This window comes from Vicugna pacos, chromosome 17 (genome assembly GCF_048564905.1).
Source record: "Vicugna pacos chromosome 17, VicPac4, whole genome shotgun sequence".
NCBI classification, from domain to species: Eukaryota; Metazoa; Chordata; class Mammalia; order Artiodactyla; family Camelidae; genus Vicugna; species Vicugna pacos.
Genome location: NC_133003.1, coordinates 53191399 through 53213189, shown reverse-complemented (window position 1 = coordinate 53213189; position 21791 = coordinate 53191399). Strand labels below are relative to the sequence as shown.

Here is a 21791-nt window from a genome sequence, read left to right as displayed (position 1 = left end):
AGGGCTGCAGAAATCTCCGTTGCCTACACCACCAGTGGTTATTTCTGCTCAACCCCACCCCCAGATCCGCTTGCTACAATTTCCCACCCTGCTCTGTCCCCTAACGAAGCTGACCTCTGTGGACACCAGCCACCTGGGCTTCCTTTGCTTGGCTCCTAGTTGGCTTCAGCCAGTGGGAGGGGAGACAGCCAATGAGAGGCACCAGTGGACACCAGAGGGCGGGAGGCTGTTTCCCCGCCTACCCACAGTTTTCACAGGGGCTGGCTGTCTCTAAACGCTGCTCTTCTCAGGAACCCCTGAACCATAGTTGCAGCTCTCACCTCCCTTCAGGTTTAGAGGGGAGCGCTCCCCACTGTTGCTGAGAACCATCCCCTGTTCTTTCCACTAGCTCTCCCCCAGACCTCAGGTAAATCACTGCTTCATCAAACTCTTCAATACCCCCTAGCGAGGGGGTCCTCTTTCCTGCTGGGACCCTGTGCAGTACGGCCCGGTACGTACAGTTACATATGGTGGTGGGAATAAAATACTCCCCCTTTTCTCTTGTTGACTGCAAGCTCCTCTGGCCTCCGTGCCTCGACTTGCACTTTCCTCTGCTTGTGTAAAAATCATCTCTTTGTCAATGAAACGACAAAACACCTTATACATATTTGGCAGTGCTTTGGTCCTCATTGAGGGTTTAACAAATTCTAGCAAATATTACTGTTGTGATTGCTGCTGTGGTGTTAAACGTGCATAAGGCTGTCAGGTGCGGCAGCGCAGTGGGAATAGAGGTGCTTACTTGAACAATTAACACTGTGTCAATTTAACCAGTATCAAGTAGGATTAAAATATGGGGCCTGTGCCAATTATGACTCACCTTCGGTGCATTTCCACAGCTCATGTTGTCCTTTGTATGACCGTGTTGTTGAAAAGAAGCCTTACATTTTGGGGGCTTGTTCATTTTCAGTTGAAATATATTCCAATGGGGAGGGTACAGTTCAGTGGTAGAGTGTGTGCTTAGTGTGCACGAGGTCCTGGGTTCAATCCCCAGCAACTCCATCAAATAAATACATAAATAAACCGAATTCCCCCCTCAAATATATTAAAACTAAAATTCAATAGCTATCTTTATTCACACACACACACACACACACACACACACACTATTCCAAGATTGCATGAAAGGGGGGAAAAAGATAAGTATACAATGTTCAGTCCATTCGGGATTTTGTTTTACACACTGACATTTAGAATAAGGTATACATGGTTAAAATGTGAAACACAGTCATCTCTTCAAAGGGGCCCAGCATTCTCCCTCAGCATCCCACCTTATGCCTTTCACAGCACTTAGGACACTTTGTAATCATGACGATTTGTCCCTCTCCCTAGCCTGGGAGCTTGATAAAGGTTTTTGGGTCTTGCCGGATGGGTTTGTTGCTGTGTCCCATCACGGTGTCTTGATGAGCAGACAGACTAGGATTTTGTACCAAAGAGTCCCTCAGCCACTCAGCATGAATAACATAGTTTATTTTGCCCACAGGTAATAGTGTGGGTTGGTGGTTCAAGCTGGCATGGAGGTTTGAAGGTGTTCCCATGCCCACAGCTCCCCAGATCACCCTCCTCCTTGGGACACACAGGACACAACTTAAAAAAACCCTCTTACCCAGAATAGTCCCACTCTTTTAGGCCTCTTCTCCCTGGTCCACTCTGCCCCAGATCTCTGGTCTCTCGAAAAGAGGCTCATCTATGTGGCTTCTTAAACCACAGGGCAAGCTCCCTGTGGGGAAGTCGCCCTCTCTCAGTGACACAGGGCCACTGAGTGCACTTTCTCCTTTGTTATTATTTTTACTTTTTTCTTTCTGTGGCTGTAGTTATCTGTCCACATCCAGGATCTTTGGACAAATTACTTCATTCTGTGCCCCAGTTTCCTCATCTGTAAAATGGGGATAAATGTAGTTGCCCTCCTAGGGTAGCTGTGATGATCAAATGAGCATAAACCTTTTAGAATTGAACCTAACACATGTTACGTGCTATTTAAATAATAATCAGCATGACTGTCTCCTTTGATTCTCTCAACCTCCCCATGGGGTGGAGAGGCGGGCTTCACTTCATCTGCAGACACAGAAATGAAGGGCCAGAGAGCTGAAGCCAGTGGCCCAAAGTCACAGCGCTGGCAGGTGGCCGAGTCTGGGTTTAATCCAGACCTGAACCTCAGTTACCTCATGATAACATTGGGTGATGAGAGTACCCCCTCCTGGGATTAGGTTGTGATGACCCAGTGCCATCATGCAGTCGGGTAATAGGCACATGGAGGGCACTGTTCAAACGTCTGTGCCCCACCCTGCCACACCAACGTCCTCGTGGAGCCACCAGGGATCCCAGCTGCCCTGCTCCTGGCAGCCCCCGGGTCAGCTGCTTCAGTTTGGTGGGCGGGGCAGCTGGGCCGACAGAGAAGCTCATTGTCTGCGTCGTCTGGGGCTCTATTGTTGGGGCCCCCTCCCAGGGTCCAGCCCCAAGACACTCTCAGCAGTTGCTCCGGCTCGTCTTGGCTTCCTGGGGTGGAGGAGGGGGAAGTGTGCAGATAAACAGCTGTACCCTGAAGACTGGATCAGCAGCCTGGTTCTTCCGATAAGGACACCGGGGCTCAGAGAGCCTACGGGACTGGGGAGCGCTTGTCTCATGTCAGAGACACCGAAGGTGAGGGGGTCGGCCTCAAGGCAGAGAGGCCGTGCATCCCTTTAGGTCGGAGACGTCAGGGCCAGGGCACACGGCCCCACTCTCCCCTTTTACTCGTGGAGACAGACCCCAGAGCGCGGATGCGTGCCCAGTGCCACACGCCACTCCGCCTCGGAGTCCTCAGGGGAGCCCGGCCCCCAACGCCCAGGCTGGGACGGTGCAGAAACGCCGCCAGAGGCGGGGCATGCGATGGCCCCTCCCTTGGGGCGGGGCGATGACGCCCGTTCCAGCTCTGTGACGCGCGCTCAAGAAAACCCGTGCGGCCATCCCCCAATGGGCGTGGCTTCCGAGCCAGGCGCGATCCCATTGGATACTTGCCTGCGGAAGGCGGGATTTAGCTCTTGATGGGCGTCAGGGGCGTGGCCTCCTTCCCGCAGGAGCGCCCCGTGCGGGACTTCAGCTCTCTGTGACGCAGCGCGGGCGCGGGCGCGGGCCGGGCGGAGCCGAGCCTTCGGAGCTCCGCCTCCAGCGGAGGCGGCCGAGGCCGGGGGCGTGTCGTGGGCGGGGCCGCGCCCCGCCCCGCCCGGTCGCGGAGCGGTGGCAGCGCAGGGAGGGCCCGGCCCCGGGATGTGAGTGCGGCTGGGGTAGGGGCGCGGGATGGGGCACGGGGCCAAGCACCGGGGGTTGCCAGGGGTCCCCGTGGGCGGGAGCACCAGTGCGCGGGCGGCCGGGCGAGCCCGCCAGGTGCGGGCCCAGGTACGGCGGGCGAGGGGTGCTCGGGCAGCGTGTGCCCAGGCCGGCCTCGCGTGTCCTAATCTGCCCGCGCCACTAATCTGCGGCCCACGGGACGGGAGCTGGCCGCAAGCCCCGACCTGGCGGCGGCCCGCGACATGCGCAGGTCTGACGTCTGCCCGCGGGCCCCACTAGCTGTGCGGAGGCCCCCGCAGTGGCAACTGGGTTTCTGCTCCCTGTGCGGCGGCTGAGGAGCTGGGATGGGGGGTCAGCCGCGCGGCGGGGTCCGAGGTGACCCCCCATTCCTGGCTCTGGCTTGGGCCGCAGCCTGTGTGAGCCCCGACCTGCTGTTTCCGGAAACTGTCCCCCCAGCTCTCAGAGATAGGGCGCTTTCTATGCTCAGTGGTTAAATGCGTTATCTCAATCCTAACAGCCACACGTTTTACAGTTGAGGAAAGTGAGGCCTAAGGTCACACAGCTACTCAGTGTAATTGCTATAATGTGGGATTGAGACGCTGAGGTCTCGTGGCCAGACCCACCTGGGTGCACAGACCCGCTGTGTGACCTTGGGCACACCTGGTCCCCTCTCGGAGCCCCTGGTGCGATGGTGGTGCTTCCCTCCTAGGGCTGCTGCGGGGATTGGGTTGGATAGTGTGGGAAAGAGCTGTGCAGAAAGGAACCCGCATTATTATTGTTGTTGCTGTTGCTAAGTGACCCTTTCTCTGCCTGCCGCCGAGGGAGCTAGTGGTACTGGGTCAGGGCTGTCTGTTCATTCAGAGCCGGCTGGCGCAGAAGGGGAGGCTGCTTCCCACACTGAGGATGTCCCTGTCTGTCCCTGTGCCCACGGAAGGCCACACCCAACCCAGCTGTACCAGCATGTGCCGGAGACACGCTGGCCCATCGTGTACTCGCCACGCTACAACATCACCTTCATGGGCCTGGAGAAGCTGCACCCCTTTGACGCAGGAAAATGGGGCAAAGTGATCAGCTTCCTAAAAGGTATGGAAGGCCCCCTGGGACCCTACTTCTGCTTCCTCTGCCCATTGCCACCACCCCATGCTGTCTTCCCCAAACATAAGCTTCAGACCCTCCCAGCTCCAACCCTCAGACTGCCTTCCACACATGCTGTCAAGACGATCTTTCCAGACTTCGAAGCATGACATGCCCCTGTATCCCACCTTCACTGGCTCCCCATTGCTGTGGACCTAGATCCCGTCTCTGTCCCTGGGGGCCCAGTACAAGGGGAGCTGATGAATGAATGATGGGCCCAGGGAAGCTGTCTCTAGGAAGTTTGGAGGAATGTAATGTCCATGTCCTACAAGCTCAGAGGGCCCTGGAGGTTGGACAGCCTTTGCTCCAGCCCCAGTGATTACAGATGGAGGGGACTGAGGCCCAGGAAGGTTAGCAAATGTGCCCAAAGTCACACAGCCATTAAGTGGGAGCGTGGGGTCTGAAACTCTCAGCTCCACATTCCTCCCCTCCACGGCTCATCCCCTGCACAGGGTGATACTCTGGGGAGCTCACTATTTCAACTGCGGCTTGTAATCCAGGGGTCTGGTTCAAGTGGAAGATTCAGGCCTCACAGTGGGCCAGTGAAAAATATGTTCTTATTCCCTGTCTTGGGGGTTCTTAAACTGAGGGAGGTAGGAAATGTTCGCTGCAGTGCCACCTAGCACAGGATGAAGAGTTGAATATCTTTAAATCACACAGCCCTGCTGATCACACCTTGGAGGAAGTTGCTTTTTGGGGCTAGCCCACCTCCCTTGTAACAAATCTAGGGCAAGCCTCGGGCTCTGCACCTTGCAGAGAATAGAATCAAATCAGAGATTCGTAACACTGTTGTCTGATTTTGTATCTTTGGTTTTTATTTCTGGTTCACTTCTATTGATGGTAAGTGATACTGATTTTCCATTGGCAAGAGTGACCAGAATGAGTATTTAAAGAAAAATACTAAGAAGAAAAGCTTACAGTGCCCCTTGGGCTCCTGTGTCGCTCAGGAGCTGTACAGAGGGGTTCCTTGTCCCCCTCATCTCTGAGCTGACAGTCCTCCTGAGTTCCTGCCTTTCTCCTCTGAGGATGTGGGTGGAAAGGAGGCAGGGCCACAGGGTGAAAGGCCTTGGGTGCCACCAGGGCAGGAGCTGGCCCTTTGCCTGAAGGCAGTGGGGAGCCATGGAATGTTCAGGGTGGGAGGATACCTGCTGTATGCAGAGCTATTTGTGGGAAATATATGGAACTAGTTGGTCTCTACCAGGGTTGCCTTCTAAGGGTGACACATTAAAACAGGTCCCTTAGAGTCTAACCTCATCCTTCAATTTCCCTTGAGCCCAGAGCATCATGGTCCTGTTCTCACTATGCCTCTGAGCTCTCTGCCTCAGTTTCTTCCTCTGCAAACTGGAGCGAATCCTGTGTGGTGTGTGTGAGGAGTGAGGACACAACGCAGTGTTCCCCAAACATCAGTCCTTTGCAACCCGCTCTCGGGGCCTTGCAGCCGCCTCCTACCATTGGTTCCATCATTTCCTTCCAGTTTTGTAGTGACTTAGCCTTCATTTTTAAAAACTTGAATAAATTTGTTTTAAAAGGGAACATCACGTCCTCTAAATAGAAAAAGCCAGTTTTATTTGCCACACATAGAAGGTCACGTTCGAAAAAATAAATGTAATGAAAACAACAGTGTATTTCGGCTCAGGGTGCTTCCTGTTGCTGTGAAGCTGATTGCTGGGTTTGGGAGTGGTTAAAAAAATGGAGATGAACAAGGGTCAAGCGTATTTAAAGAGGGGCCATAGCACACCGAGCCTCCCGTGATGTCGTCCAAAGGTGGAGGGAAAATTGATCAGAAGAGCTTTTCTCCCCTTGAGAGTCAACCTTCAACCCCGCCCCACCCGCCTCTGAAAGGTGGTCAGTCACAGCTGAACTCATCTCCCGGCTGTCAGTGGCCTGGGGCCCACGAGGCTCACTGTGCACAAGGTCTCACCCCTGGCCCGAGGCCTGGGAGGTGGCCCCGCTCTCCCACTGCCCACCTTCTGCCGGGGCAGAGCTGTCTGAGACTGAGTCTGCAGCCTGTGGAGGGGCTGGGCCGGGCCTGCCTGGAGGCCAGCAGGGATGCAGGTGCCTGCTCTGTGCTTTCAGAAGAGAAGCTCCTGTCGGACAGCATGCTGGTGGAGGCGCGGGAGGCCTCGGATGAAGACCTGCTGGTGGTGCACACGCGGCGCTATCTCAGCGAGCTCAAGGTATGGGGCCTGGGGGCTGCCAGCCGGGAGGGGCAGCCAGAGTTGGGGGGCTCCACTCCTGTCCCTCTGCAGGGGGAGCACGTGAGTCTCTGGTCCCCAAGAGGAGACACCGTGGTCGGGCTGCTCCAGGGGTGGTGAGCTCCCCACCCTGGGAGTGTGACAGCAGGATGGCCACTTGGTGGAGATGGAGCCTCCACTGGGGCTTGGGGTGTCCATCTCAGTGACTTTCAGTCTGTGCTCTGTCGACAGGCCTCAGAGACCCCTGCTGGGATGACGCATGGGGGACCCCAGCCCCTTGGCCCCATCCAGCCAAAGCTGTTCCCCTTGGGCCTGCTTTTATATTGGGCTGAAGTTTCAGCTTTTCTTCTAAGGGCTTCTACTGCTTAAGACTTGTTCAAAACTGTTGGGCTGAAAACTCATTTTTACACCCCAAGGCCCAGCAGGGGACATAAACAAGAGGTCAGGAGGGGTGGTAGTAGTGTCGGGGGCCGAACCGGAGCTCCTGCCCTTCCTAGGCCAGCAGCCACCGCCCAGTTCCATGGTGGGCGCAGCACGGCCAAGGGCCTGACTTTTAAAGAGAAGCCAGAAGTTCAGATCACTAAGTGACAGTTCCTGATTCCTTAATGTAGCAACACAAAATGAGTTTAAAAAGAGTTTTAAATCCCACCTACTGACTGACCTGCGCCTGCAGGCTGCCTGCCAGTGACCTCCTTCCTGAGGAGCCACACAGTTCTCGAGGGTGGCTGCAGTTCGGAGGGTGGAGGTCCTCGTCGGTCCTGTGTGGGGGCAGGGGGGAGGCTGGGCCAGGGTGGCCCCAGAACCTGGTGGGGTCAGGGATGCTGCAGGGCCTCAACCCCGAGTGTGGGAGCCCTGACCTGACTGCTAGGCTCCCCAGCAGGACTCAGACTCAGAGCCAGAGAGGATTCCAGAGGTCACCAGGCCCCTCCCCTCTGCAGATGAAAAAGCCTAGGCCCAGAAAGGGGCCACCGCTGCGCAAGGTCACCTGGGAAGTCTGGCAGGCCTGGGGGGGGGGGACTCGAGACAGGGTGTCTAGTCCAGTCTTCCCAGGTCCTGGTCATAGCTGCTGCCCTCCCTCCTGCCCCAGCGCTGGCCCTGAGCTGTGAGAATTCTAGATGGAGCTGCGACAGTGTGAGCTCAGGAAGGATCACCAGGAAGAGGGTGAAACTTGGCTCCTGGGAGAGAGAGGTGTGCGAGGTCTTGGCAGGAAGCCCAGCACTTGGCTGCCCTGGTTTCCTGGGGCCCAGACATGCATGATCACCGTCCATAGGCCAGGGGCTGGGCCAGGAGGACATGGGTGCCAGAGTCCGGGGGGAGGGTGGGGGTGGGGACAGGAGGCACTGAGCTGGGGCAAGGTGGGGCCGGGTGGAGTGAGTATGCCGGGACAAAGCTGGAGTCGGGAGAGGCTCCAGGGCCCCATCCATTTGAAGGGCCTTTTGAAGAACTGACTGCATGCCTGGCCTTGGGCCCCCAGAAGCCTGAAGACCGCTTACTATGTGATAAGTAGTAAAAACAAGTATTAACAGGCAGAGTCCCAACTAGAAAACTGAGGTCCAGGACAGGAGGAGGATTCAGGTATGCCAGCACAACCAAGACACTATGATTGAGCTATATATTTGGCTTGAAGCTCCCTGGCAGCCAGAGCAAAAAGAGAAACATGATGATTTCCATATGACCTACTAAGAAGGAGAAGTATTCAGTCGTCTAACACATCTATAGGGAGTACTCACTATGTACTGAGTACAAAAGAAGAGTAAGCCAGGTTCCCTGCTCCCATGGTTTTGCATTTTCATTGTAGAAGACTGAAAATAAAGAAGTTACCACACAGTTATGTTTCAGAGAGCACCAAAGGGCTCTGAAGGGAAAAAAAGAAAGAGGGTAACTGGGCGGAGGTGTGCTCATTTGGCCTGAGTAGTCAGGGAGGGCTTCACAGAGGAAGTGATGTGCCAGCTGAGACCACAGAATGAGGAGCAGGTGATAATGTGGGGTTTTAAGGGAAGAATGTTGCAGAGTCTCAGGGCTGGAGGGGGAGGGGACTTGGTCCCCCCTGGAAGCAGCCATATTCAAACACTGAGGGGTTGCGTGAAGTGGTCAGGGAGGCCGGCAGCACTGGGCCATGGGCTCTGCAGGCCGCGGAGGAGTTTGGACTTTGTCCCAGGTGTCACGGGAGAATGACGTAGGGCCACATGCCCTTGACACAAAGGTGAGACCCATGTCCAGTCCAAGCATTGTCTCACAGTCATAGAAAACAAATTTATGGTTACCCAAGGGGAAAGGGGGGACATATGTTAGGAGTTTGGGATTAACAGATACACACTACTACAAATAAAATAGACGAACAGCACAGTACAGCACAGGGAACCATATTCAATACCTTGTAATAAACTACAATGGAAAATAATCTGAAAAAGAATACATGTGTAACCGAGTCACTGTGCTATCCACTGGAAACTAACGCAGCCTTGTAAATCGACTATGCATCCATGAAAAAGAAAGACTCACTCCCCTCGCAGCAGGCGTCTCCACTTCGCTCCTCGCGATGACTGAGTCCTGGTCTGTCGTGTGGACAGACCGCATTTTGTTTATTCCTTCCTCGGTTGGTGGACATTGGAGTTCTTTCCAGCTTTTGGCCTTTGTGCCTTTGTTGCTGTGAACATTCACAAACAAGGGTCTGTTTCAGTGCGTACTTCCAGTTAGCTCGGGGATACACCTAGGAGTGGAATTGCTGGGCCATCAGGTAATTCTGTTGAACTTTTTGAGAAACAGCCAAAATGATTCCCACGGCAGCTGCACATTTTGTGTTCCTGACAACTGCGCACAGGGTTCCAATGTCGCTACAGCTCTGCAACGCTTGTTTTCCATTTTGTTAACTGAAGCCAACTTAGTGGGTGTGAAGCGGTATCTCATCGTGGTTTAATTTGTATTTCCCTAATGGTTAATGACATTGAACATCTTTCCATATGCTTCTTGGCCACTTACGTATCTTCTTTGAAGAAGTGTCTGTTGGCCCATTTCAAAAATTGGGTTGTTTGTTATGTTTGTGGTTGAGTCATAGTTCTTTATATATCCCGGATTTATAAATAATACTTTCTCCCATTCTGTGGTTTATGTCTTCACTCCATCGATGTTCCAAATTTTTAAACTTTGCTAAAGTTCAATTTGTATTTTTTTTTCTTTTGTTGGTTGTGCTTTTGGTGTCGTATCTAAGAATCCGTTGCCAAACCCAAGGTCATGAAGATTAACCCCTATGTTTTCTTCTAAGAGTTTTATAGTTTTAGCTTGTATTTAGGTCTTTGATCCATTTTGAGTTAATTTTTGTATGTGGTGTGAGGTAGGGGTCCAAGTTCATATTTTGCGTGTGGACACCCTGTTCTCCCAGCACCATGTGTTACAGAGACTTTTCTCTCCCCATTGACTGGTCTGGGGCCCCTACTGGAAAGTCACTTGGCCACAGATGTGTGGGTTAATTCTGGGCTGTCCGCTCTCTTCCCTCAGTCTGTGTGCCCAGCCTGCACCGCTTGGATTGCTGAAGCTTTGTGGTCAACTTTGGAATTGAGAACTGTGAGTTCTCCAACTTTGTTCTTTTTTAAGACTGTTTTCGCTTTTCAGGGTCCTTTAAGATTCCATGTGAATTACTGGATTAACTTCTTCATTTCCAAAAAAAAAAAAAACAGGCATTGGGATTTTGATAGGGATTGTGCTGAATCTGTAGATGAATTAGGAGAGTATTGTCATCTTTACAATATTAAGTCTTCCATCTCATGAACACGGGATGTCTTTCCACTTACTTAGATCTTATTTAAGTTCTTTCAGCAATGTTTTGTAGTTTTCAGGGTCCAAGTCTGATACCTGCTTGGTTAAATTTATTCTTTTTGATGTTGTTGTAAATGAACTTGCTTTCTTCATTTCCTTTTCAAGATATGGCTTCAGTATCTCTCATCCTCCACCCCCCACTGGCTGCTGAGGGTTTGGGCAGGCAGTGACTTACCGTTTTCCTCCATGAATAAGTGTTTGCTCACTTATTCATGGAGAACAGTGGTTCTGTGCCTCCACGTGCCAGGCCTGTGCTGAGGGGTAGGGTTGGTGTGACGGACAGGTGGAGCCAGCTGCCTTCCTCTCTCTAGGTCTGCCCACCACCGCACACATGCACACAGGTGCCCCCACCCACCAGCACGTGCATGCACGCGTGCGCGCGTGCACACACACACACACGGGTCTTGCAGCTGTCTAGCCTCCCTCTTCCCAGCTCTAGCTTCCCAACCCACACCTCCCTGGCCCCGTGGTGCCTCTGTGTTACAGTCAGAAGAATGGGGCGCCCACGGGCTTCTCTCTTCTTAGAACACGAGCTCCTGGGGCCGCCCTCCCTGGCTCCTGCATTGAGTGAGGAAGCAGAGAGAGCATCCCCAGTCTTCAGCCGTCCTCAGCCTTGCCTGCCTGGGAGGGGTGCCATATGGGCATTTGGCAGCGGTGCAGGCAACCTGGGGGCAGCACATCTGGACCCTGACCAAAGTCTCCCCGGTTGGCTGGTGGCTGAAGCTGCAGGGGCCCCTCTGGGGGCTGACGTGGGTCCTGTCCCGCCCCCCGCCCTGGCCTCGCGCGGGTGCCCCTGGCAGAGGTGCCCTGGGTCCTGTCCCACTTCTCTGCCCCATCCTCCCCTGCTCCTCTCTGCTGATTCTCCCCACCCCACAGTGGAACAGGCCCAGGCCCCTCCAGTCCTAAATCCCCCTGACGGGTGAGCGCAGAGCCATCTTCCTGTTCTCCCTCTCAGGGCCTCTCCTAGGGAAACCTTCTTTCTGCCTGCCCTCCTCTGGCCCCCCCTGCACCCTGCCACCCCTCCTGCCCTCAGTCCTCCCATGGGCTCCCCTTCTGGGCCCCGGCCCTCTGCCTTGGGTCCCCACCTGCTGCCTGGACCCGCCCATCTCACCTCCCCCAGGCCCTCATCAGCCCTCACCACCCCACCCCGGGGCGGCTGCCTCTGTTACTCCCTTGGCTGGTCCTGTCACTGCGGCAGCTTGGGAGCTGTGCGCGTCTGACGGCTTCCCACTGCTCTGCGGATGCCCTCTGAACGCCCTTGGGCAGACCAGGCCCTTCCGACCAGCGGCCAGCACAGCCCTATCCCAGCTGCGCCATCTTCTCCTTACAGGTGTCAAGTCGCTGACTGAGGTCACCATCTTACTGTGACCCGTGCGTCTGGGTAACTGCCGTTCACCTGCAGTCTCAGCATGACGTCACCATCTCCCAAAGCCTCTCGCCCCACCCCCACCCAGACTTTTTCTCCCCCCACCACCCCCACGCATAGCTGTCATACGGCATGTCAACGCCTCCCTGCTAGGCAGACGTCCATCTGTGAGCGCAGGACCAGCCCCACCTCCGGGGCCTGGCTCCCAGCAAGAGCTTCGTGAATGCCTCCCACGTGCCAGGGCCGCTGCGGGGCTCTGCCTGGGGTCGGTGCTGAGCAGGGGCCTGGACCTCAGGCATTCTCAGCCAGGCAGGAGATGGTCCAGGATGAGGGTGCCTGGACGCTTGCCCAGGCCCCTGGAGGTGGTCGGGAAGGCCCCGGGAGGTGGTAGGGAAGGCTGTGTCCTGATCGTGGTGCAGAGGCCTTTTGGGTGCCCCAGCTCCTCCCGCGACAGCAGCAGAGATGAGGGCGTCCAGCCCCTTAGGAAGGGATGTTCTGATTCCCAGTGGATGGAGATGGTGTGCTGTGCTGGGGAGCCGGAGCCCTGCGCTCCAGACTCGGCTCTGTCAGTGACTCATTGCGACCTTGAGAGGAAAGATCCTCCCCCTAGGGCCTCAGTGGCCCCTGTGTGCAGTGGGCAGGCCGGGCCAGTGCTGGGTCCTCTCCCCAGTGAGCTGGAGTCGCCGGCAGCTAGAGGGCAGCAGAGGGCCTGGGAGCAGGAGGACGGCGGGCGGACTCGCAGCTCGGTAAACGCAGTGCCAATGTCTCCGCACCGAACCCAGAGCTCTCATTTCTCACCCGAGGAGCTGCGCTTGCGGGGAGCTCCCCAGGCACCCTGAAGCTGGCACAGGGGGAGTCCGCTCCCCGACTGCTGCCTCTGGGCCCACCGGGCAGAGGGAGGCCAACGATCCGCGTGTCTTTCCACAGTGGTCCTTTGCGGTCGCAGCCATTACGGAGATCCCCCCTGTCATCTTCCTGCCCAACTTCCTCGTGCAAAGGAAGGTGCTGAAGCCCCTGCGGACCCAGACGGGAGGAACCATAATGGTAGGTGGGGGGCCGGCGGATGGAGCAGCAACGGCGGGCGGAGGCCCCCAACTCCTTCCCTGTACCCCTTGTCTGCCAGGCTCTCCATCTGGAACGCCCTGTCCCACTCAGTGGTTGGGCGAAGTCTTCTGAATAGTACGCGAGGCAGCAACAAGAGCTCTTTCTTCCGAAGGCTCCGCATCTGGGACATTAGGAGTCACTGTTCCTCCCCCAAGACCGCCTATTGGAGTTACCGTGTTTGCTGGTGTTTAAGATGCAGCCTCACCGCCCCCAGGGAGTCTGTCCTAAAACTGACTCCGAGGTTGCAGATTTCAGATGGAAACAAAACCTGAAGAGTTCAGTGCGATGGCCGGTGGGGCAGCCGAGAACAAAGCTGGGTTTCACACCCTGTGTGTAGGTTTCCCTAAAACTGGCCGCAGGCTGCGGCGCTGATGGAAGAGGCGCATTTCAGATTTAAGTCGGATGACCTAACTCAGACCCAGACCAACGCCTGTGATCCCTGTAGTTTCCTTTTAAGCTTTGCTAATTTGTACATTCTTTTTAGTTTATGAGAATACTCCTGCCCACTCCCAAATTATGATTTCCTACAGGATTTCAGTCTTAAGTCCACAGCATTTCCAAGGCAGAAATGTCTGTTTTCCCTTTGAAAGACACATTAGCATCCGTGTCAGCTCACGTGCAGTCCTAAGAACGCAACTTTTAATTTTCTCATTCCCTAAAACTGCAAAGGGGCTCACGCGCTGCATGTCTCATAAACCAGCCGGTCCGGAGTGTGCTGGGGGGTGCCTCCCGTACCCCCACTTCACAGCTCACTCCCGCCTCAGAGGGGGCTGGAAACGCTGTGGCTGGGGTGAGCGAGTGGCTCAGTGAGCGAGCGAGTGAAGGACTAGCCTCCTGCAGCCTCACTCTGTGCTTGTCTCCCCAGGCGGGGAAGCTGGCCGTGGAGCGAGGCTGGGCCATCAACGTGGGTGAGTGCCCTGGGGCCGGGCCTGGGCCCTGGGGGAGCCAGAGGGCAGGACCCTGGAGCAGACGTGCAGCTGCCTAGTGCTGGGGAGGGACCCCCCACCACCACCTAGTGCCTCCGACCAGGTGGGACCCTGGTCTGAAAGACTTCCCCCAGGAGGCTTCCCAGCTTCGCCTTTGCACACTTCCAGTGACAGGAAGCTCACTCCTTTCCAGGGAGCCTGGGCAGCTCTGCCTGGGGCCAAGTCCTGCAGAGTGTCAGACGCTCCCCTCCAAGCCGTCATCAGCCTCCTGGGGCCCGGGACAGCCTGCGGGGGCTCTGTCGGCCACGTGACACTGAGCGGACAGGCCTAGGGCCAGTGCCATGCCCTGAGGGCCAGCACGGCCCCTGGACTCTGTAGCTTTGGCTCATGGAAGGGCTGCTCGCCCGGTCTTCCTTGTCCCCATCGTTGTCTGGCAGGGAGGCTCAGCACGTCACACTTTGCAAAGCCCTTTTCTGTCCGGTCTCCTGTGTGGGCTGGTACTGCTCTCAGCTGTGTTATATGGGTGAGGAAACAGATGTGGAGAGAGGCCTGGTGGCTCGCCCTGCTCCCCAGAGCAGGGGCCCCACCTTTGGCGCTGAGCTCTGGGAGGCCAGGTGCGCAGCGGGAAGGCTGGCATCATCATGAGGTTATGATACTCTGCTGATCAAGCTGGATGAGTGACGCATGGCCCAGGTGTCTGCAGCAGGGCTCCCACAGGTGTGCCGGAAGCCCTCCCCATGGGAGGTGGTGCGGCCTGAGGTTGCTTAAGAGCCCGGGTCCTGATCCAGTCTGGGTCTGAATCGTGGTTCTGCTGTTCGCTAGCTCTGTGACCCTGGGCCAGTTGCTGACCCTCCCTGTGCTGCTGTTTCCTTATCTGTAAAATGGAGGCGGTGATAGCAGTGCCCCCTCCTAGGGCCGTAGGGAGGCTTCAGCGAGCTCAGTGCTCAGGTGGGAGTTCACCGCTGGCTGTAATCTCATGGTTATGATCCATCATGGCCTCCTGGGTGGTGGAAGAGACAAGCCCCTTGTACCCCGGTCCCGGCTTCACTCTGTTGGGTGGGGCGGCTGTTGGGATCAATGTCAGAGGCCCCTGCAGGTCAGGGGAGTGGGGCTCTGTGGGTGTGGAGGTTGTGGTCTCAAGGTTGGGGAAAGGGGGCTGAACCCTGGTCTCCAGGGCCCTCCGCGTTGCCATGGGCTGCTATGACCAGCAGGGGGCGCCCTTCTGACCATCCCCTTCCACCACCCACAGAATCTGGCGGTCGCAAGGTAAATGGGTCCCCAGAGCCCCACTGCCCCTTCCTTGCGTGGGAGTCGCAGGGGGCAGGCCCCAGCCCTGTGGGGACAAGGAACAGCTCTCTGCCTTGGGGAGGATGAGCTCCCATCCCCTGGCGGGGGGGTGGGCATTGGGGGCTGACTTGTAGGGACATCTGAGAGGCTTCTTGCTCTGGGCAGGGGTGGCCGTGATGACACACCATCTATGTCCAGGCACCAAGTTCACTTTGCCCCCCCGGGGGGTCCCTGGGGGGTGAGTGGGGGGCGCAGGGGGTTGGGGAGAGGCTGGGAGGGAGGAGGGGCGGGAGATCCCGGGCCGAGCCCTTGAGCCGGCCCTGACCGAGCCACGTCTGTCCTGGCAGGTGGAGGCTTCCACCACTGCTCCAGCGACCGGGGCGGGGGCTTCTGCGCCTACGCGGACATCACGCTGGCCATTAAGGTGCGCCCCAGAGCACGTGGGGGCTCTCCTCCAGGAGCTTCCCTGGAACAGCCCCCCAGTTTGGAGTTCTCACCGGACATTGCAGAGAAGGGAACTGGGGCTCAGGAGGGGAGGGAGCTCAGCCGGGTCGCTCAGCCAGGTGGGGACCCAGACCCAGGTCCCACACGTCCTCTCCCATGGGGCCTGTGCCCTTGTGGTGAGGACAGCCTTCAACCAGGGCAGGGGACTGGTGGGGAGCAGCTTTCGTGTCAGTATTAAATTGTGAGAGGAAGGGGGTTGCTCCAGAAGAGCAAGGGGGCAAGAGAAGTAATAATCACGTTGGTGAAGGTAGCAGCGGGCATTTACTATGGGCTCCCCCTGTGCCATGGGCTCTGAATCCAGGGCTCACCCATTAATCCATGTTACAGACGGGGAAGCTGGGGCCCAGAAGGGTGGGGTCACAGCCAGAAGGGGCAGAGCTGGCACTGACCCCACTGCTCCCCCAGCCCAGCCTTGTGCTGGGAGCCAGAATGGGCCGACGTGGGTCCTGTCCTCCCAGGGCACAGACTCAGAGAGGAGGGGGCGGATCCACAGGCCATTAGGAGAAGGGTCGCCCTGGAGGCCTTCCTGGAGGGTGGGGGAGAGGAGGAGGCTTTAGGTCTGGGCCTTGCAGGAAGGCAGAGGCTGCAGAAGGAAGCTCCGGGCACAGCCTGGAGGGGAGGTTCCCGGCTCTGCAGCCTCCACGTTTCCCCAGGAAGCCTGGGCTCTCTCCGAGGCCCAGCCCGATGTTCCTCTTACCTCCTGATCTCCAGCCCTTCAGGGCACAGCACGTGCCCCCTCCTCCAGGGAGCCTTCCCTGAACATGCACGCATGCTCCTGTGGAGCCAGCCACACAGCTCTCTTGTGTGGTGGAGGCTTTGCCCGGTGGCCTGACCTTCCCCAGCATGTACAAGCTCCTGCCCCACCCCCTCACCAATGGGGGTCCCTGAGGGCTGCGTCCTCCAACCTGTGTGGGTCCTCACCCTCCCCTCTCCCCCGGGCAGTTTCTGTTTGAGCGAGTGGAAGGCGTCTCTAGGGCCACCATCGTGGATCTGGATGCCCATCAGGTGAGTGTCCCTTGGGGGCTGGGGTCTCAGGGGCTCGGTCCCCAGGCGCCTCCCATGCTCCCCATCAGCCTCTGCCGGACACACGACCCCTCCCTGTGGGCCGCCTCCCCAAGGAGCATCCCCAAGCCTCAAGCTGGGCCTCTGCCACTGGCCCGCAGGTGCCTGGGGCATCTCCTCGGGTGTGGAGGAGGGTCCTGGTTTGGCCAAGGATGCCTGCCTGTGAGCACGACCGTGTGCTCCCCGCAGGGCAATGGGCATGAGCGGGACTTCATGGGTGACAAGCGCGTGTACATCATGGATGTCTACAATCGCCACATCTACCCCGGCGACCGCCTTGCCAAGCGTAAGCTGCCCCTGCCCTCAGCCTCAAGTGCACTCTTGCTTGGATGAGGCTCTCTCTCTGGGGTATTTCCTCCATGCTGGGCCCTGCAGAGGTCACTTCATTTAGTTGTCCTCAGCATCTCCTTGAGGTGGGGACGGTCCCTGTTTTACAGACAAGGAAACTGAGACCTAAACTAACCGAGGTCACTGGACGCACCCAAGACCACACAGACTTGCCCGTGAAACACACGTGTGAGTCCTCATACTGGGGTAGCCACCAGAAGAATAAAGTGCTCTTCTCTTAAGCACGCAGCTGTCTGGTAGGAAACAGGAAAGAACGAAAAAGAAACAAGAAGGAAAAATACATAAATAGAACATATGAAGTAAGATGGCAGAAATCAGTTCATACATAAGAGTTATTACAAAAAATACAGGTGGATTAGACTAATTGATCAAAAGGCAGAGGCTCTCAGATGAGCTTTGGAAACATGGGGACCTGCCCACCTTGTGGGGAGGGGACATTTGTGCAGGAAGAGCCAGCGGGTCTGCTGTGGGTAACTCAGCCACTGATGTGGCCCCCAGAACCCGTTTCTGAACTGAATCTCGAATGTGCCGGACTTGGACCTGAAGGCACTGGGGTGTCCACACATGCAGGCGAGGGCTCACAGAGTGAGATCAGACACCTGCTGTGGGTCCCTGCGTCCCCAGGGCGGCGTTTCCTCTGTGATCCTGTTTTCCTTTCCTGTGGGTCTGTGTTTCAGCACTTCTGCTCTCTTTAGCTTGGCTTTGGGTGGATGAGAGGATGAGAGGCCGGGCAGTGCTGAGGGCAGAGCAGTTCCAGCTCTGCCTCGGGTACTGGTAGGGAAGCGGGCAGACCTTGCCCTCCCGAGCCTCAGTGTCCCTCCTCTGCATGTTGGGGCCCTTCCTGCCACCCTGGCAGAGGCCATCAGGAGGAAGGTGGAGCTGGAATGGGGCACGGAGGATGACGAATACCTGAGTAAAGTGGAGAGGAACCTGGAGAGAGCCCTCAAGGAGCATCAGCCTGACGTGGTTGTGTACAACGCGGGCACGGACATCCTCGAGGGTGACCGCCTTGGGGGGCTGTCCATCAGCCCGCAGGTGAGTCCTGGCCCTGGGGCCAAGCTGGGTCTGTTCCTGGGACCCAGCAGCAGCAGGGAAGATGGGCAGCCCTGTGCTTCTCCTGATGTCAGAAGGGATGAGCTGAAGCAGCAGCAGTCCAGACCAGGGTTAGACCTGGAGCAGGACTTCCCGATACCCCGAGGACCCAGGCCTTCCCCTTCCCCCCCACAGGGCGTCGTGAGGCGGGATGAGCTGGTGTTCCGGATGGTCCGAGGCCGCCAGGTGCCCATCCTCATGGTGACCTCGGGCGGGTACCAGAAGCGCACGGCCCGCATCATCGCCGACTCCATCCTTAATTTGCATGGCGTGGGGCTCATCGGGCCCGAGGCAGCCAGCGTTTCGGCACAGAACTCAGACACCCCTCTGCTGCCCCCGGAGGTGCCCTGACTGCACTGCCCTTGAGCGGCTCCCTGCCTGCCGCCCACCCACCTGCCCCTCAGTGCTTCTCCTTTTCCAACCAAGGGGTGGGGGGGCCTCGCGCACAGCTCCACTCTCTCCACTGGGTGTCGGGGGTCTCCAGGCCCCTCTGTGGGCGGGGGCAGAGGGCAGGGCCTGAGTCCCAGCACAACCCACACGGTGATGGTCATGGCCTGACCAGGCCCTGTGCAGACAGACAGTGGTTCTCCCAGGAGGGAGGAGGGCAGGTGAGGCCCCCGGGCACAGGGGGGGCCCCAGGGGTGGGGTGTTCTGGTTAACAAAACAGTACGACCATTTCAGACCGAGGACTTTTCCATCTCTCCTGAGGCTGGACCTCCTCCCTCCTCATCTTCACCCTCATCTCCTCGTCCCAGGCCTGGGAGGGCTGAGGGGTGCTGGAGCCAGGCCTCGGGGGGAGGGGGGGTCCCTGCATTCCCAGCCAGCAGGCAGGAGCCTTGGGCCTGGGTGTCCGGGCGGCAGGGAGGGGGACGCAGGTGGGTTTTCCCGTCTGTCACCCTCCAGTAAAGCAAGGGCTGGACCAGCTTTCCCAGAGCCTCTGCCTGGCAGTGCGCAGGAGGGGAGGCCTGAGGGGCCCCAAACCTGGATCTCCACAGTGTCTCGCCCATCCAGGGAGAGTGGCAGTTTGAGGGGTAGAATGCGTGGCTCAGGGACAGGACTCAGCTCTGGAGGCTTGAGGGGGCAGAGGCAGGCAGGGCTCAGACGGGGAAATCGGGGCAGTGCAGGTGGCCACGCTGAGTCCTGCAGGTCCAGGCGGGAATGGGGTGCGGGTGAGGCCAGGCTGGAGTTCCTGGAGGAGAGCGGAGGGTCTGCAGGTGGTGAGGGCGGGGGCTGCAGGGGCTGCAGGGGCTGCTGGGGCTGCTGGCCTCACCCAAAGTGCTGGGCCCTGATCGCACTCTGCATTTGGGGTCCCAGGTGGGCTCTGACCTTGTCCTCAGCTCTACTCTGAGGGCGATGCTCAGGCCCCCCCAGGAAGCTGGCACAGTGATGGGGAGGGGTGCACACTCCTCCTTGCCGGGGCGTGTTCTTCGTGATGAGATGGGGTGGGGAGGGAAGGCCGTCCATCCCTGGTCAGTGCGGGTGTGGGACGCGTGCTCCTCGCCACCTGGGGGTCTCCTGAATTCTCCCACTTTCTCCCTTATCCCCCCTCACTGCTCTCTCTGCCGGGGTTGGGGGTGCTTCCGGGAAGGGTCCCAAGATCACCAATTGTCGAAAATGCTGACCACCTGGACCAGCCCTGAGGCACTAATCATGGCCTGGACGCCTCACCCTCCCTGCCCCTCCCGTGGTCTCTGTCTCTGACTCGAGGCACCTAACACCCCTTCACCTCCCACTCAAGCCAGCGACCTCTGGGGGCAGGCGAGGGACTGGCTTGTCCCCAGGGAGCCCATGTTTGAGAGACTCATAAAGGCTCTTCTTGGTCAGAGCTGGCTGCCGTGTGTTCTTGAGGTGAGGGGTCCCTTCCTCCGCAGGATGAAAGGAAACGAAGGTGGGAAAACCGCAGAGCACGGGGCCTGGCGTGGGGCCGCTGCCCGATGGGCAGGCGTATTTAATTCTGTCCTGCGAAGAAGGTCGTTATTCCCATTTGACAGAGGAGGCAACTGAGACTCGGGAATTCGCCCGGGCCATGCATCTCGTGAAAGGCAGAGCCAGATCTGACCCCAGCTCTGCCAGATTCCAGAGTATCTGTTCTCAGCTGCCTCAGATTTGGCAAGGGTGAGGGAAGTGCTCTCCAGACAGAGAGGGGTTCGGGGTTGAGGAAGGCAGGGCTGGGCGGCGATGGTGGCTCTGCACCGTGTGGGAGGCGGCTGGGGGCCCTGGCAGGGGTTCTCCCTGCCCTGGGCTGGGCGCACATGCTGGAGCATCCGTGGGTCCGGGCCAGGCCAGAGGGGTCCCAGCAGGTGGGGAGCAGGACCCTGTCCTCAGCCTCGCAGAGGGACCACGGCACCCCCGGCATTAGTGGCATGGCCTGGGTGGGGCGTGGCAGCCCCTCGAGAGTCGGTGCCAGGGACATGGACATCAGACGGAGACATCTGGGGCGGTGGGCAGGGGTCCAGGTCGGCCCCGTGCTGGGTGCGAGGAGGATGAAGGCTGGCAAGGCTCCGTTATCTCTGTTTTAAAGATGCAGACACCAAGGCACAGGGGGGTTAGTTGCTCGAAGCCTCCAGCTAGTAGGTGGAGGAGTGGGATTCCAGCCCAGGCCTGGGCTCTGGAAGCCACAGGCCCTTCCTCCTCCGCGGTTGGGGCCTTCAGGGACACCGTGCTCACCTGAAGGGCCGTCCTAGGGACAAACACCCAGGGGGTGTTAGCCACGCGGGCGATGCTCTGGTAGCTCAGGGGGAGTGTCGCAATCTGTTCTAAAGATGTGTGTACTTGGCTCTTGGCAAACTGTACCCCAGGTTATAAAAACTCACGGGGAACATGCCAGCTTCGTGAAGTGGCCGAGGGGCAGGCCTGGCAGGTGGAAGCTGCGGCCCAGGTGAGAGCGGGGACAGGCTGGCAGGTGTGGGGTCAGACGTGCTTCAGGGAGAGCCTGGAAAAACACCTCCAAAAAGGAGCCCCCACACCTGGCAGATGTGGGGTTTCTGCACAAGGCAGCCCCAAGGCCTCCTGAAAACCTGACCTGGGAGGGGCACCCCGCCCCCACCGCGCACTGGGGAGCGGGTGGACCTTGGAGCCCAAGCCCACCGCTGGGGGAGCCTTGCTGGGACTGGGCCTGGATGTGGGGCCTTGGGCAAGTGACAGCCTCTCAGAACCTCCTTCCTCAGCCGTCCTGGTGGGTCATGGTCCTGAGCTTGCAAGGCTGGAGCAGGTGTACGGGGGTGAGGTACCCTGGTGGCAGCTCGGAGCCTGGCACTAAGGAGATGCTCTGTGAACGTGGCCGTCCCCCCTCCCCTAGGCCATGCCTGGCTGGTGAGTCCACTGGGGCCTGAGAGGAGGGGGCTCCTCTCCCAGGGGCCGGTGGGGGGCTCTCCAGCAGGCGCTGGGGCAGCAGTGCCCCACGGTAACTCAGCCCCTGGAGGGGACCGTGCCTGAGTCTGGTGAGGGGCAGGGGCAGGCCTGAAGACACCCAGCCTGCTGCCTGGGGCATCAAGAAAGGTGGGGGCACAGGCAGGGCCCCCCGCAGCCTATCAGGCTCCTGGGCAGATCTGAAGACCTGAGATGCCTCCCTGGCTTCTCAGCCAAAGGCCTGGGGTTTCGGGCCAGGAGCTCTTCCAGGGCTGCCTGCCCGTGAGTTGGTTTCATTGAGCTCAGCCA

At 58.1% G+C, this 21791-nt stretch overlaps 1 protein-coding gene across 2 annotated transcripts; it reads left to right on the top strand.

Annotated features, from left to right (window-relative positions):
* Positions 1-2528: 2528 nt before the first annotated feature.
* Positions 2529-19957, top strand: HDAC11 (histone deacetylase 11). 2 transcript variants are annotated; one of them, XM_072941944.1, is made up of 10 exons: positions 2529-2676; positions 4238-4386; positions 6514-6614; positions 12739-12855; positions 13781-13823; positions 15476-15552; positions 16575-16637; positions 16884-16980; positions 17899-18077; positions 18270-19957. In XM_072941944.1, the coding sequence occupies exons 2-10, from the start codon at positions 4320-4322 to the stop codon at positions 18483-18485; spliced, it is 960 nt and encodes a 319-aa protein (XP_072798045.1). In that variant the 5' UTR covers positions 2529-2676; positions 4238-4319; the 3' UTR covers positions 18486-19957. The 2 variants fall into 2 exon arrangements, with proteins under 2 accessions (XP_072798045.1, XP_006206831.1); XM_006206769.4 differs by lacking the exon at positions 2529-2676 and adding an exon at positions 3127-3284.
* The last annotated feature ends 1834 nt before the right edge of the window (positions 19958-21791 follow it).

Bases quoted from the DNA above. Each gene is read 5' to 3' on its own strand.
- HDAC11 (XM_006206769.4), top strand. The intron at 6,615-12,738 runs GTATGGGGCCTG...GTCTTTCCACAG, and splicing joins GCTATCTCAGCGAGCTCAAG to TGGTCCTTTGCGGTCGCAGC. The intron at 13,824-15,475 runs GTGAGTGCCCTG...CTGTCCTGGCAG, and splicing joins AGGCTGGGCCATCAACGTGG to GTGGAGGCTTCCACCACTGC.